Consider the following 15,095-nt stretch of genomic DNA (forward strand, 5'->3'; position numbering starts at 1 on the left):
GCCTTGAAGTTCCACGCAAAGGCCCAGACTCACACAATGAGCCAGAAGTAGTCACTCTGCTGTGAGTACAGGGTTTGTCCTGTTCATAACTGGCCCTGAGCCTCTCTCACGCCTGCTCTGGGGTTCCAGACCTTGGCTGCGTGTCCCGAGGCAGACACAGCACAAAGATCGAAAAGACTATCTCCACGTTTTTGTGTCATGGCTCCATGAGTGCTTAAGGAAGTACAGTGTGGTACATGTGGACGTTTAGAAATAGGCTGTAGCGCCCAGCACAGTGGCTCACCAGAGAGAAACAGGCCACATGTGGGTTATGCAAGCACAGTGACAAACACAGGGCTTCCCTGAGCTAAGAGGCACGGAAAGTTCGGTTTCTGTCTTTGGTTTCCTACCAGTCTGCTGTACTTATTAAGCCACTAGAAAGTTCAATGTCTGCATTTAATTGTGGTTTGTTTTCTGAGGTAGCAAACACTTCTTAATTCAGGTGAAAAGTTGTACTTGCCTGCAGTGAACAATTATTGGACAAGAACGGCCCCTGTAGCACTTGTTTACTTTTCTGAAATAGAAAGAGACAGAAATAACGGTTATGCACCACGACTTCTCAGCTATGTTAGCCCAAACCACCAATAAGCCAAAGCGGATACACCATATCTTTGACATCGTTTTGCAGTGGCCTGTTTCGACAAAGAAAATCAAAATTACACGCACGTTTTCAAAGAATTCCTTTTCTTTTCAATATGAAGTTACTAAAGAGAGCTTTAAAAACAATTTTTACACTTTCACAATTTCCTTTTTTTCCCTTTACAAGCGTGAACTCGGGGCTTCAGGTCAGTGGGCCGTCAGCTCTCCCTGGCCCCCCTCCCATTCCCTTGTTCCTACAGTGAATTTCACCCTTTTTTTTGTTGTGATATGAATGTCCAGATTGTTCACTGAATTGTTTGAGTTTTGTAATATATGCTCAAAATTTCTTAAAATCTAGACATCATACTAGAATGTAATATTATTATTTTGTCTCCAAACAGCACCTCACAGCGATCCTTTCTGAGATGCAGGCTTTGAAAGGATGTCCAAATTATGGAGAAACCTCAGCGGCATTCAAGATGTTGTCCTATGTTCATAAACCTGGGTATGTTGAGAAACAACTCCATTGTACAGATTTTAGATCAGAATTTGTGGAAATGAACAATAAGCAGAGATTAAGATTTTGTAAGTACATGGAAACAGAGGCCGATGTGAAATTCATGGTATGAGCTTGGGAATCGTTTAAGTCAGGGAAATAAGTAACCCTGTTTCCAAAGGACGTGGAAATTCTCAGTAAAATTGTTCTGAATGGAGAAAACGAAAGGCCTAATCTGGTTATTGGAAGGACACGTGTGAGGGTGTGTCTGAGATGTGCTGTATGAGCTGGTACCGGAGAAGGCGTGAGGCGAAAGGTTCAAGAAGAGGGTCTTGTCCCTCATCCCAGAAATGAGAAAATGCTGCCTGTCTTTGCAAAAACTTGTCTGCTCAGTGCAGAAATAGTGGGGAGTTAAGATTTAACCCACTGGCTGCTCTGGTCCCAACCTTGCACACCAAGAGGAGGGGCTGAGGGGACGGCAGGTGCCTTGGTACACAGCCTAAAACCAGTGAGCACAGTGCAGCCTGAGCGCACGGCTGTTTCCTGCTTCCTCTGTAGAGTGAGCAGACGGGTGCTTCTCAGGAGCGCCCGCAGCCCCTGGACAGACGAGATGTGCCCCACAGATAGGCCACATGCCTGCCGCTCTGGGCTGCTGGCCTCTGAAGACATGCAGTATTTGAAGCTTGCAGGCCACCCACAGATGGCTTAGAAATGCAGAGACCCAGAAATGTGGGTCCACACTCTGCCCAGAGTCCCCACAACCATATCGCCATTTCTGCTTATAGCCCTCGCTTGCTTTGGGGACACATTGTGGTGTTACGTTTGGGGGGAATGGTGGGGGAAGTTGATGTGAACTCATTAAAATCAGTGACACATGTGAGCCAGACACCTTGAGAGTTCTTGGCCCTTTGAGAGTAAGGCAGGTTGGAAGATAGATCCACTCACTCCCCTAAAGCCTCCTGTCCTTGACTTGGGATGTAATATGGCAACATGAGTGTTATCTCTGACAAAACAGCAGACTTCAAGGATGTACCCTGAGTGTAAGCACATGTGTGTGCATGTTTTGGCATGTGTGTACACTTGTGTATGTTTGCATGCAAAAGTACAGTGATGTGTGCCCGCATGCACACATGTTTTTGCATATGCATGCACATGTATGCATGTTTATGTGCGATGTTTGTGCACGTGCATAGGTACGTGCACGTTTGCACACATATGCGTGCATGTCTGCATGTGTGTGTGTGTGTGTAGAATTGAGCAAGCTCATGGGTCAGACCACACCCAGGGTGGCATTATTTCTACAGGCCTTTCCCTTTCAAACAGAAGATTTCACTGGAAATTTCCCAGTCGCTGGCTCTTCCTAATGTGACTCAGCTCAGCTGTGCCCTCTAAGTTCCTGGTCAGTGGCCTGGCCGTGTTGCTAAGAACTAAGCTTGGCTTTTCCATGTTCACACACTGGTGAGTTACCAGGTTTTGGTCATTTTTCCCGATCGGACCAAGCACAGAAAATGAACACTAAAACATAAATACAGGTAACCAGATGCCTTTCCTTAGATGGGGTGGTTTCAGAAGACTGGGACGTGGGAAGTCACTGGACAGTCCCTTCACGGCTGGTCAGCACCGCCCTGGCCAGTGTGGCTCATTCCTGCTTCTCCTGCCTTTGTTGTGGGATGTGTTTGAGCTGTTTCTCCCACATGTCCAGGCCGTCCACCGCAGTGGCACCTTGGAAGGCTTTCCTGTGACTTGAACACCCTCGCCAGCCCCGGCCATGCTGGCCCTGTTCACAGAGAGCTGGGAGACGCCAGTGAAGATACAAGGTGCTGCTGTCGTTTAGAATTTTATTTACAAAGAACCACAGGTGTGGCTGTTACAACACAAACAACAAAATGAGAAGGCAATAGCATCATGTAGGCAACGGAAGCGTCCATCTGGTTGACCTGAGAGTGTGGCAGATTATTCGCGAAGATGGGCAACACACGGCTACTTCCTCTTAGCTATTAGAACAAATGGTCAGTAAGCAGAGGCCGCACACATGGAGAGACACGGACGTTACAGTTCATTCCGCAGGAAGACTTCACTGGGAAAGAAGGATTAGCGATACAAACCAACCCACGGGCCGCTGAGCAACAAGGAACAGCAAGCAAGGTCAGAGTTTGTTTGAGGCTCAGAAAGGGGTCCCCACACTGTCCCCTGCAGTAAAGTCACAGTTTCCAATGATCACTTTTGTGACTATGCAACTGGGCTCATATTACTAGCTGCAACGTCACAAAAATGACACTGGCCACCGCTAATTAGCTGGCAAAGTAAGGGTTTGTCCATTTTTACAGTGAGCAGCGTTAGTGACCATCATGGCTTTCAGGAAGGAGTGAGCGGAGCAGAGACAGAGAGAGGGTTCAGAGCAGAGCCTCGCAGGTGGTGCTAACGTTCTCAGCAGGGCAGCTTCTCTTTTGGGTCATTGTGCTCCCTCGGCTCCAGAGGTGCCCAATGGCAAGTCCCAGTGCCTGATGCACCCTGGTGGGAGTGGGGGGCAGCTGTGTGGCCTCTGGGAAGCTGCTGCCTCCACTGTGTGAAGATGACCAGGGTCTTCAAGAGCAGCCTCACTTCCCCGAGCGCTGGAATTTGGGTCTTTCTGCTAGTCTGCACGGGAACCCACATGGCTGCAGCCTGTGTGCAGGCCTGGTGTGCTGAGTGTGGTCATCCACACCAACTGTCCGGTTCTTATGTGTACGGTGACCTTGGTGGCCCTACTGCGGAGGGGGGACAGGGATACTGGCCAGGGACGCTCCCCATTCTAATGAGACTTTATTGACCGTTGTCTGGGGGTTCGTGTTCCCTTTAATGTAACAAAATCCTTCTCGAGCCCAATCTCTTAAGACTCTATAGAAAGGGAATTTGGAGAATCCAATCTTTCTTCCTGCCGAGCTATAGGTGCGGACGGTGGGTTGTGGCTAATTCTATATGTGGATACAGATATAGAGCTACATCCATACGCACATATGAACACACACAGATGAGCACACAGACTGGGGACTGGTGTGAACTCCTGTGTTTGTAGCTGCATCCGTCTGCCAGAGATGTCCATGTTTTGAAGACTTCTAGGTAAGACTTGTGGACCACACGTCTTTAGACATAAATCGTACTAAGAAGACGTATGTGATGGCAGGAACTCAGGGTAGACTGGGAAGGGATGTTGTGCGGCCATTGCCTCAAGTGCGTTCGGGATTCGACACGCCCCCCCACCTCTTCAGGAGAGGAGGTGGGGGAGGGGCCGGCCACTGGACGCGTTTGTGGACGTCACACCAGATGTGTGTCTCTCCTTAGGCTCTTTCACGTGCTGTGGGATCCAAAGAACTTGTCACGTGAAAGAAATTATTTTTCAAAGTGGACTAGAAGGCGAGAGAAATAGTATCATCGGAACCTAAGAGTCTGCAACACACAGATCAGGCAATCCTGACGTGCCGGACCAGGCTGGACCACCGCTCAGACACAGACCACCCCGGGACCACGTGCAACGTGGGTCACAGGGTGTCTCTCCACGAGCTCTGGCTCCCGCTGGGAACAGGTGTCTATCTGTGTTCCTTACTAGGCAGGTGTCCGCTCAGCTGAGGGTGTGAGGTTCTGTAAAACTCAGGTCTCGGTTATTGATGCCACTCAATCTTATTCTCGCTGGAGCTGTTTATTCATTTGTCACCGTTAAGGAGCCAGTACTCCCCAAGTCTTGTCATCACGTTGGGTGTGCCATGAACTTTCGTTTTAAATTTTGCTTTTTATTTTATTTTTTCATGTTTTGCATTGTTGGTATCTTCCTGCAAGACGAGTCTAGCATTCATTCCGACAGTTCAATAAATACACTTTAAAGCAAGACGACCCACTGGGTGACTAGAGCATGAACAAAAGGCTGGACGTTTAAACCTGTCAGCTTCAAAACTGCACTAAAAATACAGACAATCATATGCTAACTAGACCCAGGCTTTCCGCCAAGATTACCCACTTTAGAATCTGGGCCTACGCTTGTTAGATCACAGCCAACCAGACAAGCATCCAAACTAAAAATCTGGGTTTTATTCATCAGTAACCTGTAAAACACAGATGTTAGGACTCTTCTGCACTTGGGGAATCTTACAAAAAAGAATGATCATGAAGTCCAGCACAGGGAATATGGTCAATAATGTTGTAATGACTACAGATGGTGCCAGGTGGGTACCAGACTTATTGGGAGGGTCGCTATGTAAACGATATAGTTGTCTAACCACTATGCTGTTCACATGAAACTAATATAAAATAATACTGAATCTCAAGTGTAATTGAAAAAAAAATGACCACATTTCTACAGTTCTGAAATACCTATCCGCCCCTCACATGTTAACAGCTCTTGAAACTAGTAATCCTCTTGCGGTTAACACGCAGTTAACATAATTTCCCTCCTTTCCCTTCCCCTCGCCTAGATAAAATACATTTATAATCTGTTCACATAAAACAAAGGGTCCACCCCACAGCAGACAGCACCCTAGGCCCAAGGAGACCTGCCCCGCCTGCCTGGCGCCCGCATGAAATGGGCGGGCACCCCAGAGAGCGTGCCCTCTGTCCTACCTGCGGAAATCCAGAAGGGACCTCGTGGAGGATGGCACACCCTGGTCATACCAGCTCAGGAAGTGGAACTGGGTCACGGTGCGTGTCTCGTTGGTTTGAAGGTTTTTCAGGTAGAAGCTCCTCACGAGGAAGTCCTCACACCAGATGTGCTCGGAGACCAGGTTGACCTGGACAGGGGACAGGCAGGCGTCGGTGCCACGGGGGCTCCACGGGTTACATTGCACACGGTGGGCTGCTGGCTTAAAGGCCCCCCCTCCACTTCCCCCATTCTAACATGCTTAGGACAAAAGGTAACTTTGTGGGTTTTAAGAAAATATCATGTAAGGGCATAATAGTCAAATAATTAGAAAAATGTGTCACAAGGCAAAAACCATGTCAGGTTTTGCATTTTCTATTTCCAGGCCATATAAACCTCCCCTGCCCCCCCCCCCCCCCAAATCACCAGCGAGAAAGTATGCTTCTGAACTCGCCTATGATCTATCCCAGGTGCATCACTTGGACAAGAGGGGGGAAGGAGAGGCCTCCATGGACTCACAACTGTGACCTGGGTGCTGGCTCTTCTCAGGTGGGAGCCCAGTCGTGCGACCCAGCAGCCACGCCTGGGTGACTTAGGGTTAATCTTTAAGTTTCTGACATGGTCTCTGCTGCCCGGACATGAGCATTCTAATTTTAATGCAAATGTTAAGATGTCTCACTTAACTGCTCGAGGGTTCTGGCTCCATCCCTGACGTGGGCAGAAACAGGCTTTTGCCAGCAGGTGCCCCTCAAATAAAGAGGCCTACAGTGTGGTGGCTGAGCCCGGTGCAGGTGGAATCAATGAACAAAAACAGTAATGGGCCCTGGCCGGTTGGCTCAGCAGTAGAGCGTCGGCCTGGCGTGGATTCGATTCCTAGGTTCGATTCCCGGCCAGGGCACACAGGAGAGGCGCCCATTTGCTTCTCCACCCCTCCCCCTCTCCTTCCTCTCTGTCTCTCTCTTCCCCTTCCGCAGCGAGGCTCCATTGGAGCAAAGATGGCCCGGGAGCCGGGGATGGCTCTGTGGCCTCTGCCTCAGGCGCTAGAATGGCTCTGGATGCAACAGAGCGACACCCCAGAGGGGCAGAGCATCGCCCCCTGGTGGGCATGCCGGGAGGATCCCGGTCGGGTGCATGCGGGAGTCTGTCTGACTGCCTCCCCGTTTCCAGCTTTGGAAAAATGAAACAAACAAACAAACAAACAAACAAAAAACAGTAATGGCCGGTTCTTTCTAGAAAGAGACCCCTCACAGGCCTCATCTCGGGACCTGGTTGAGCACACCACCCATGAGCTCATCTTTTTGTCCTTTCTGCCTTCATTTGGGTTCATAAAAGTTTAAAGATGAGAACCGTGCCATTGACGCCAGGGCCCGAGTCCCAGCAGCACGGCCATCTGGCAGCCTGGGTATCACTGACCATGACACCACTGGGGGGGGGGGGTGCCCGGCCCATGGCGGGGGGGACCCGGCCACATAGTGCGGCTTCCTGGGGACAGTGGCCCAGTACCTCGTAGACGTGGTAGAGGTTGGAGCCTTCATCAGGCCAGTAGTGATAGCATTGCCGGACGCCGTTCTCTGACAGGGGGGTCAGCATGACGATGACCACACAGCCGCTCTCCCACACCATCTGCATAAGAGAACAGTGTGGCGCCATGTGACCAGTGGGTCCCTGCACACTGACACGTCCAAGTTCACAGCATTCGCAGGATCCCGAGTCACTCCCACGGGGTGCCTGCTCTGTGCCCTCCCCAGGTGGGTGCCTCTGCGATGCAGTCAAAGACCCCAGTGAGCGCCTGCCTTTTACCTCCTCAGTTCTCATTCTGCATCGATGCCGCAGGTTTGCTCTGAGAGGGAAACTTTCCACAAAGGCATAGAAAAAAGACCCCGGCACCTGCATCCCACCCTTGGCTGGCACCGAAAGGGAGTGCCCCTCACCCTCCGTGCCCCACCTGCCTGGCCAGGTGGCACACGCATTCAGGGCTGCTGTTATTCCATGGGACGAGAGGAACACTGTGTTGGAATGCCTTTCGGGGGGTACCACAGAAAGCCACGCCTCATCACAGGAGCTGGTTTACTCATCCAAAAATCAGCAACGCTGGTTCAGACAGAAACGCGCCCAGAACTGGTTTAATAATTCATAGTGGCCACATTAAGAACAGCTCTGCGACCCAGCAAACAAACAAGCACTCAGGAAACATGGCAAAGATGGCAGAGACATGGAAGCCTTCCTGCCCAGCTCTCGGGCTGGGCAGCCATGCACTACGACTTGAGCGGAAACCCTGGCTCAGCTGGTGGCTAGGCACTTGGTCACAGCAGGGCTGCTGCTCTGCAGGCCACATCCACCCCCCGGGAGCATTTATAAGCAGCTGTAATCAGACGTAGGGTGAGTCAGGGCACTTCTTTAAAAACCTACATAACTGTCCAATTAAGATCTCCTTATTTAAAAAACCCATATATCTCAAATATAAAATGCGTTCTCTTTATAGTTCAAGCTCCCCCCCCCCCCAGCTATAATTTATAAGTCAGATGCTGCATGATGCTTTCTTCTTTAATACTGATTCATATCTCCACGTGACTGCGGCTGTCGACATTCCCGGGCACCTCGCGGTCTATCAGTTATACTGGGATCTAATGGGACCCGCTGACATGTTTATGAAAAGCCCACGAATAAATGTGAGTTATGCTCTGAGCCACACACGCGTCCCTCCGTGTGATCCAGCTAAACGGAGAGGACAGGAAGCCCCCGTCCGACTCCCAGTGTTCCAGGCTTTGCAGCCGACCTGCTAATGGCCCTCTGGAAGGAGGGGGTGCTCACTGAAGTCATTACGAAAATGAGGAGAAACACAGGCTTTATGAGTGTAATAAAAACACAATGATCGAGACCATAAACTAATCACACAGTGCACACCGCGCCCTTGAGTGTGACATTAGGAAGCCCCCTCGCTTAGGGACACTGCCAGGCGGTCGTGCACTTCCACTTAGGCCCTGCCCCCTGCTCTCCGAAGATCTGGGTAAGATTAAATACAAATGAAACTAATTGAGGCAAACAATCCCAAAGGCGCTCTCAGGGATAATATTTCTTTCCAGGTCACTGTCTCTAATGCGAGAGGGGAGTTGACTATGGTGGACAGGCGGGCAGCCTGCCCGGCACCCACGTTGGCGCCAGCGCCTGGCGTTTGGAGGCAGCGCACGGGATGACAGCGTGGCCAGCCCTGTCCACCTTCCCTGCAGGGCCTGGCTGGCTGACCGTCAGCATCGCCGGGAACGTGGACCTTGGTGGGAACACGGGAAACCAAGTTCACTGAGGCTCCATCTCTAATGGGGTGCGGTATTAGTGTTTTCATCTGTGCGGCTCAGTTCCTGCAGGGCAGAGCCTGGCCCTAGGAGGGCGCTCTCGGGTCAGCAAACCTCGGAGAAACCCAAGTCCTGCTCTTCCAGGACCTGGTCACGACCCAGAGTCCCCACCTGGTCTCGGTGGTGTCCACTGAAACAGGCAGCTTCCCTCATTGAAGAGCCAAACATTTGAAGATCAGAACTGGCCATTTCTAGCACTTTCTGTGTGCTGAGGTGTCAGAGGGCATGACACTCGCGGTCACTGGGCGCATGTACTGAGCACCTTGTACGCACGGAGGTGACTGCAGCCCGGCCACAGGTGACTAAATCCTGCCCAGTACTCCCTCCACTGGGCGTAAAGCAGGTGACTTTCTCCAAAAGGAAGCAGGGCTTCCATTGCTGGACTGAAACCACGCCTCTCAGATGTGGAGCTGTTCCGTGTTGAGGGAACGGGGGGTGGTGGGGTGGTGGCTACCGACACCTAAAAGGTCAGGTCAGGGACGGAGCCTCTGCTTGGAGGGTCCACAGCACTGGGCAGGAGACAGTCACCTTCCTGCTTCAGTCAGGCCTCAGTGTGGTCTTGTCCACTACACGTCTGTGCTTGGAAAAGACTACGGACAAACTGCAGTCCTTCTGCTTTAAATACAACCCGATACTGAGACTTAAGGTGACTTACCAACAGCATGGGCGGCTTGAGGGTGGAGGGCAGGCCATGAGTCACTGCGCTGTGAGGTTCGTGGGTGACTCTGACAACCGTCAAGGCCACGAGTCACTGCGCTGTGAGGCTCCTGGGTGACTCTGACAACCGTCAAGGCCACGAGTCACTGCGCTGTGAGGCTCCTGGGTGACTCTGACAACCGTCAAGGCCACGAGTCACTGCGCTGTGAGGCTTCTGGGTGACTCTGACAACCGTCAAGACCACGAGTCACTGCGCTGTGAGGCTCCTGGGTGACTCTGACAACCGTCAAGGCCACGAGTCACTGCGCTGTGAGGCTCCTGGGTGACTCTGACAACCGTCATGTCTATCTCCCCCCCAAGGAGGCCGAAACCCGGTCAGGGTGTCGGCAGGAGGACCTTCCCGCCCCGTGTCGCTGTCCTTCGTGATCTGTGTGGCTCCTGTCAGAGAGCAAGGATGCAGGGTGGGGGGTCGGACACTGAGTCAGTGCCGGTACCCAGACCAGACCTGAGCCCCGCCCGTCACACAGGCACGATCTGATACCAACAGACTATAACAGCGGACTCTGGAACTTTCCCACCAGCAATAACATTTTTCGCCCAGGCGACAAGGAGGAAGCATCCAAACAAGACATACTGGCTGTCTCACCGGGGTCAAGGGCCCTATAGGAAAGACAGAGCCGCCTGCGTGTGTTGAACGGACTCGATGGGCTTGGTGGCAAGGGGCCCCCATGGTCAGGCTGCAGGCGTGCGTGCACCCTCAAGTGCAGGTGTTTGCGTCAGGCGTTTGTGTAGGAGCTCCCGGGCCAGGGTGTGTTATCACTTGGAGTCCCCTGAGCCTGGTCCGTGTCCCAGACTGACTATACACAATGTCTGCTTAGCACAAGGACCACTTTCAGGGTCCGTTTATTTTTTAAAGACTAGGAACTGGTTGTGTAAACACACCCAACCCAGCTTTGAATCAGGAGAGGATGGAAGGCAAGAAGGAGACAGACAGACAGACAGACAGACAGACTAGGGAACCAAGCCCCACAGAGAAGCAGAACAGATGGATTTTTCCAGCTTGTGACCTGTGAAAATCAGCTGGAACTCACACTTTTTACCCAAAGCTGGAGTGTGAGTGTCGGCCATTGCGATGCTCACAGCTATCTGACAGAAGTTCCCTTTCATCTTTGGAGGCCTGTGAGTTCATGCGTAGAAATTCCAACCAGACTGAATATTTGAAGTAAATCATCCTGGAAAATCTAGGATGTGGTAAGAGCAGCTGTGAATTGCGAGAAGAAATGTCAGGTTTTTCCTGAGAAACTAATTGCCCTACATCCTTGTATTTCCTTTTAATTTAATGAAAGCATGCACTTTAAAATCAACCAATTTGGGGTAAAGGGGTGCACATATAAATGGAATACTATTCAGTCATAAAAAGGATGAAATTCTGCCATTTTGACAACATGGATGGATGGCTCTTGAAAGTGTCACACTACGTGAAGTAAGTCAGATAAAAAAGGACAGGAACCATATGATTTCACTCATGTGTGGGATGTAAAACAGAAAGCAGGAAATACACAAAAGCCTCACAGACACAAGCAGCAGCATGGGGGTCACCAGAGGGAAGGGAGTGGGGGCTCAGCCATACGGTGACGGAGGGGGACTTGATGTTGAGTGGTGCCTCCTGGTGGCACATAGGGGAGGCTGACAGGCCAACTGAGGAGGGAGCGTGAGACCGTAGGGAACAGACAGGGTGTGGAACACATGCTGACTTTAGCCAATTAACCTAGTCGCCCTCATGTAGGATGTTAGAGAATGAAGCCGTCACCAGTGACCCCAAGACCCAGTCTTCCTGGGTCAGCCCCCACACTGACTCCTGCCCCCGGGACCCACCAGTGCCTCCCGCCCGGTCACTGTACTGAGCACACTTCCCTCTCAGTCTCTGTCCTCATAGGACTCTCTTTGAGGAGCTCCATGCCAGGTCTAGGGGCTCCGGTGAGCCCAGTATGTAGGAGCAGACAACTGTGGTTGCCGAACAGTCATACACACAGCCCGGGCGCCACCTCCAAACCTCATTTCTGCTGAGCCAGCCGCGTGGGGGACAAGGGAGGGAAATGGAGGTGGGACCCACTGACCCCAGCTTCGCTAAGTGGCTAATGCCAACATCAGCTCTGAATGCCAAGCCCTGTCTGGTGTCCGGGGTCATCATCCTGGGTGAAGGAGACCCGCTGGCCGAGAGAACATGCTACACGGAATCCAGAGCGAGACTGTCACGTCAGCACCACTGTACCCTCGTAAGGTTAAACAACAGATGAGAGACACGTCTCAATAAAATGTAATTTAAATATGGATTAACTTAATTTTTTGTATTTCAGAGAATGAAATTTCAAAGTGGCTAAAAAAAGTGTTAAACCATTCAGTCTCTCTCTTTTTTTTTTTTTTGGTATTTTTCTGAAGCTGGAAACGGGGAGAGACAGTCAGACAGACTCCCGCATGCGCCCCACCGGGATCCACCTGGCACGCCCACCAGGGGGTGACGCTCTGCCCACCAGGGGGCGACAACCAGAGCCACTCTAGTGCCTGGGGCAGAGGCCAAGGAGCCATCCCCAGCGCCAGGGCCATCTTTTGCTCCAATGGAGCCTCGGCTGCGGGAGGGGAAGAGAGAGACAGAGAGGAAGGAGAGGGGGAGGGGTGGAGAAGCAGATGGGCACTTCTCCTGTGTGCCCTGGCTGGGAATTGAACCTGGGACCTCTGCACGCTAGGCCAACGCTCTACCACTGAGCCAACCGGCCAGGGCCCCATTCAATCTCTTGACAGGATTTTTTTCTGAGACTTGAAGTTTGAACCACTAACTGAGCAGAAAAATATTAATGGCCTCCCATTAGGTCTGGAATCCTGTAACACTTGATAAAACCTGTAAACAGGTTTGAACTGGCTTAATAAAACCCCAGGTGCAAATTCACGATCAATTTAAGATCTTATTTTCCGAAAAGTTCACGAAGAAAGAAAGACCCACCTGCCAGAAGTCGGCCACAGTCGCAGGCAGGGGTCCCTGGGTGGCGATGTAGGCAGGGTTCCGGGGGTCGTGATCCATCTGTAGAGACCAGAGTCACAATGATTACCTCAGAAAATGGTTAAAAGGGAGGAGGTTAAGCATTGGTGATGAGGGGACTGATAGGTCACATCCCACACGGGACACCGTGTTAACCTGCCCATGTGTATGCGGGCCATGCCTCCTGACTGTCCCTCATGGATGCAGACAGCTGTGCCCATGGCCTTTCTTACACCTGACATGCAGGTAATAGGAGCCGCCTCAGCAGAAGTGAGGACCAGTTGGCCAAAGACCGGACACCAATAAACAAACTCACTGCACAGGCTGGGCCAGCAGCAGGGCACCCCCAGGGTGACGCTTCCATGGGTGACAGTGACCACACAGTGGCTTAGCACACACAGGGCGAGTGGCCGCTGTGCCCTGACAGGCCATGTGTAGGGACAGGGTTCAAACAACAAACCCGGCAGTCAGACCTGCAGGTTCCGGGCTTGTGCGTAGGGAGTGGGGGCACTGTTCACCATGAACGAGCCCCCATCCAGCAAGCATTCCTGAATGGCCAGTGTGTCCACCTCCAGAAAGAGTCAGCCTGCCCACGTGGGCACTGGTTTCTGTTTTCACGACGGGCTTGAGCATGGCTGAGCCAGGCCGGGTACCAGCAAGGAGATTCCTACAAACTCTTAAATGCCCCGAATGACAACTATGAAATAAGCGTGACTGACGGGTTTTATTTTTTAACAACACTACTGTGCATTAGAAACTGAGCAATAATTTCCCCAGAGTCCCACACAAAGCTGACTGTAATGACGAAGCATTCTGATGCCTAAGGAGCTGGGTGGGGGAGGGGCGACACACGTGGACCAGCCTCTGACATTTGGCACGGCAGTGAGCACATATGTCCCTGTTGGTCTTCCTGCCCGCCCACCCTTACAACCTGCTTTTTGCCAACATTTAAGTCAAATTCCACGGGAGCTGGATTTTCAAGTTGCTCTTCCAGACTCCAGGCCTTAACCCGGGAATCCGTGGAGATGTTGTGGCTTCAGGAGTCAAAGAGAGAAATGCTGACTTAGGAACTTAGGCTGTTTTCATGTTTAACCTTGTGAGTTGAGACCGACTGAAGGAATCTATTGACTATAAACCATAATTATGCACACAGAAATATTAGCCTGTTGGCTCCTAGATTTGGCCAATTTCTTATGATATTCTGGGCATCTGACCTGTCATCCTCTGAGGAGTCAACATGTACTACTTAAATTAAGGAAATGCGTTCTGAATAACCCTGAAACGCCCCCACTCACACCCCTAAGTAAACTGCAGAATGAAGAGTGAGGTTATTTTAGGTGCTGGTGGAGACTTCAGACTCGTTCCTGTCATCACACTTGTGCTGTTTTGAACAAACTGTCGAGTGAATGATGGTCCCCAGCCTCGTTCTCAGTGACAGCCCAATGGTGGGCCTCTCCCTCGGATGGCCCGTGCGGGAGAGCTGGTTCCCGTTGACTTCCACAGGCTCCAATTGGAAAGCAGACTGCACAGTATTTACTGCTGGGTGCCGTCCCTGGAATGTAATGAGGACTGAGCACAGACGTGACAGTGACCACCACAGTGTCCTCCTGCCCAGCCAGGGCTTCCTGGGCTCTGATTGAGGACTTTTCATTCAGCTGCTGTTAAGAAGTTTGTTACCATTATACCTTCTGTCATTTCAGAAGGGAGACACACCACGGATTTCTTCTAGTTCATTGATACAACTCAAATTAAAAAAAAAAATTGTGGTGTCCAGTAAAGAAGAAAACATTAAAAAAATTATTTCTCTCTCCTGACATAGACTTCTGACGCAAGTCACTTGGGAGGTCTGGGGTTGCTCTGAATTTCTGATGCCCCTGGGCATCGCAAAGAAGTACGGGGTCCGTGTGGTCCCTGGGCACAGCCTCGAGTGACCCATGTGCGTGTGAAACAGCCAAACGGTCCTGTACTGAGAAGCCTTGTCCATACTGAAACCAGACTTCAGCAGAAGTGGCTCAGACATTTGAAACGTGGAACCCATGCTGTGGGGACAAGCAGGGCTGGTCACAACGCTGACCTTTAGACCTGGGACCATTGCTTTAGTTCTCATGCCAGCTTGTCACATGGGTCACCCCAGGGATGAGGAACCAACAGAAGACTGTGACTCCTCTCGTCCCTGGGTGGTGGGGTGGCCATCGCCGCAGTTCAGCATGTAAACACTGGGTCCAGGTAACCACACGCCCGGCCTCCCCACATCGAGGGAGGGATGGCCAGTCAGCGAGGCTGCGGCTGGACTGTTGAAATGAGAACAGAGAGAAACAGCAAGCAAACCGCAGG

General features: G+C 51.4%; 1 protein-coding gene across 2 annotated transcripts in view; it reads right to left on the reverse strand.

Moving 5' to 3' along the window:
• PTPRN2 (protein tyrosine phosphatase receptor type N2) overlaps window positions 1-15,095 on the reverse strand; it is a 477,946-nt gene that overhangs the window by 12,483 nt on the left and 450,368 nt on the right. The window contains exons 17-20 of one of the 2 annotated variants that reach the window (XM_066385717.1): window positions 12,726-12,803; window positions 7,224-7,343; window positions 5,705-5,871; window positions 500-553 (exon numbers count right to left, since the gene is read on the reverse strand). In XM_066385717.1, the coding sequence (XP_066241814.1) occupies window positions 500-553; window positions 5,705-5,871; window positions 7,224-7,343; window positions 12,726-12,803 (419 nt within the window). The remainder of the gene's footprint in view (window positions 1-499; window positions 554-5,704; window positions 5,872-7,223; window positions 7,344-12,725; window positions 12,804-15,095) is intronic. The other variant, XM_066385718.1, reaches the window with a different exon arrangement.

The sequence above is a fragment of the Saccopteryx leptura genome, chromosome 5, assembly GCF_036850995.1.
Source record: "Saccopteryx leptura isolate mSacLep1 chromosome 5, mSacLep1_pri_phased_curated, whole genome shotgun sequence".
Classification (NCBI taxonomy): domain Eukaryota; kingdom Metazoa; phylum Chordata; class Mammalia; order Chiroptera; family Emballonuridae; genus Saccopteryx; species Saccopteryx leptura.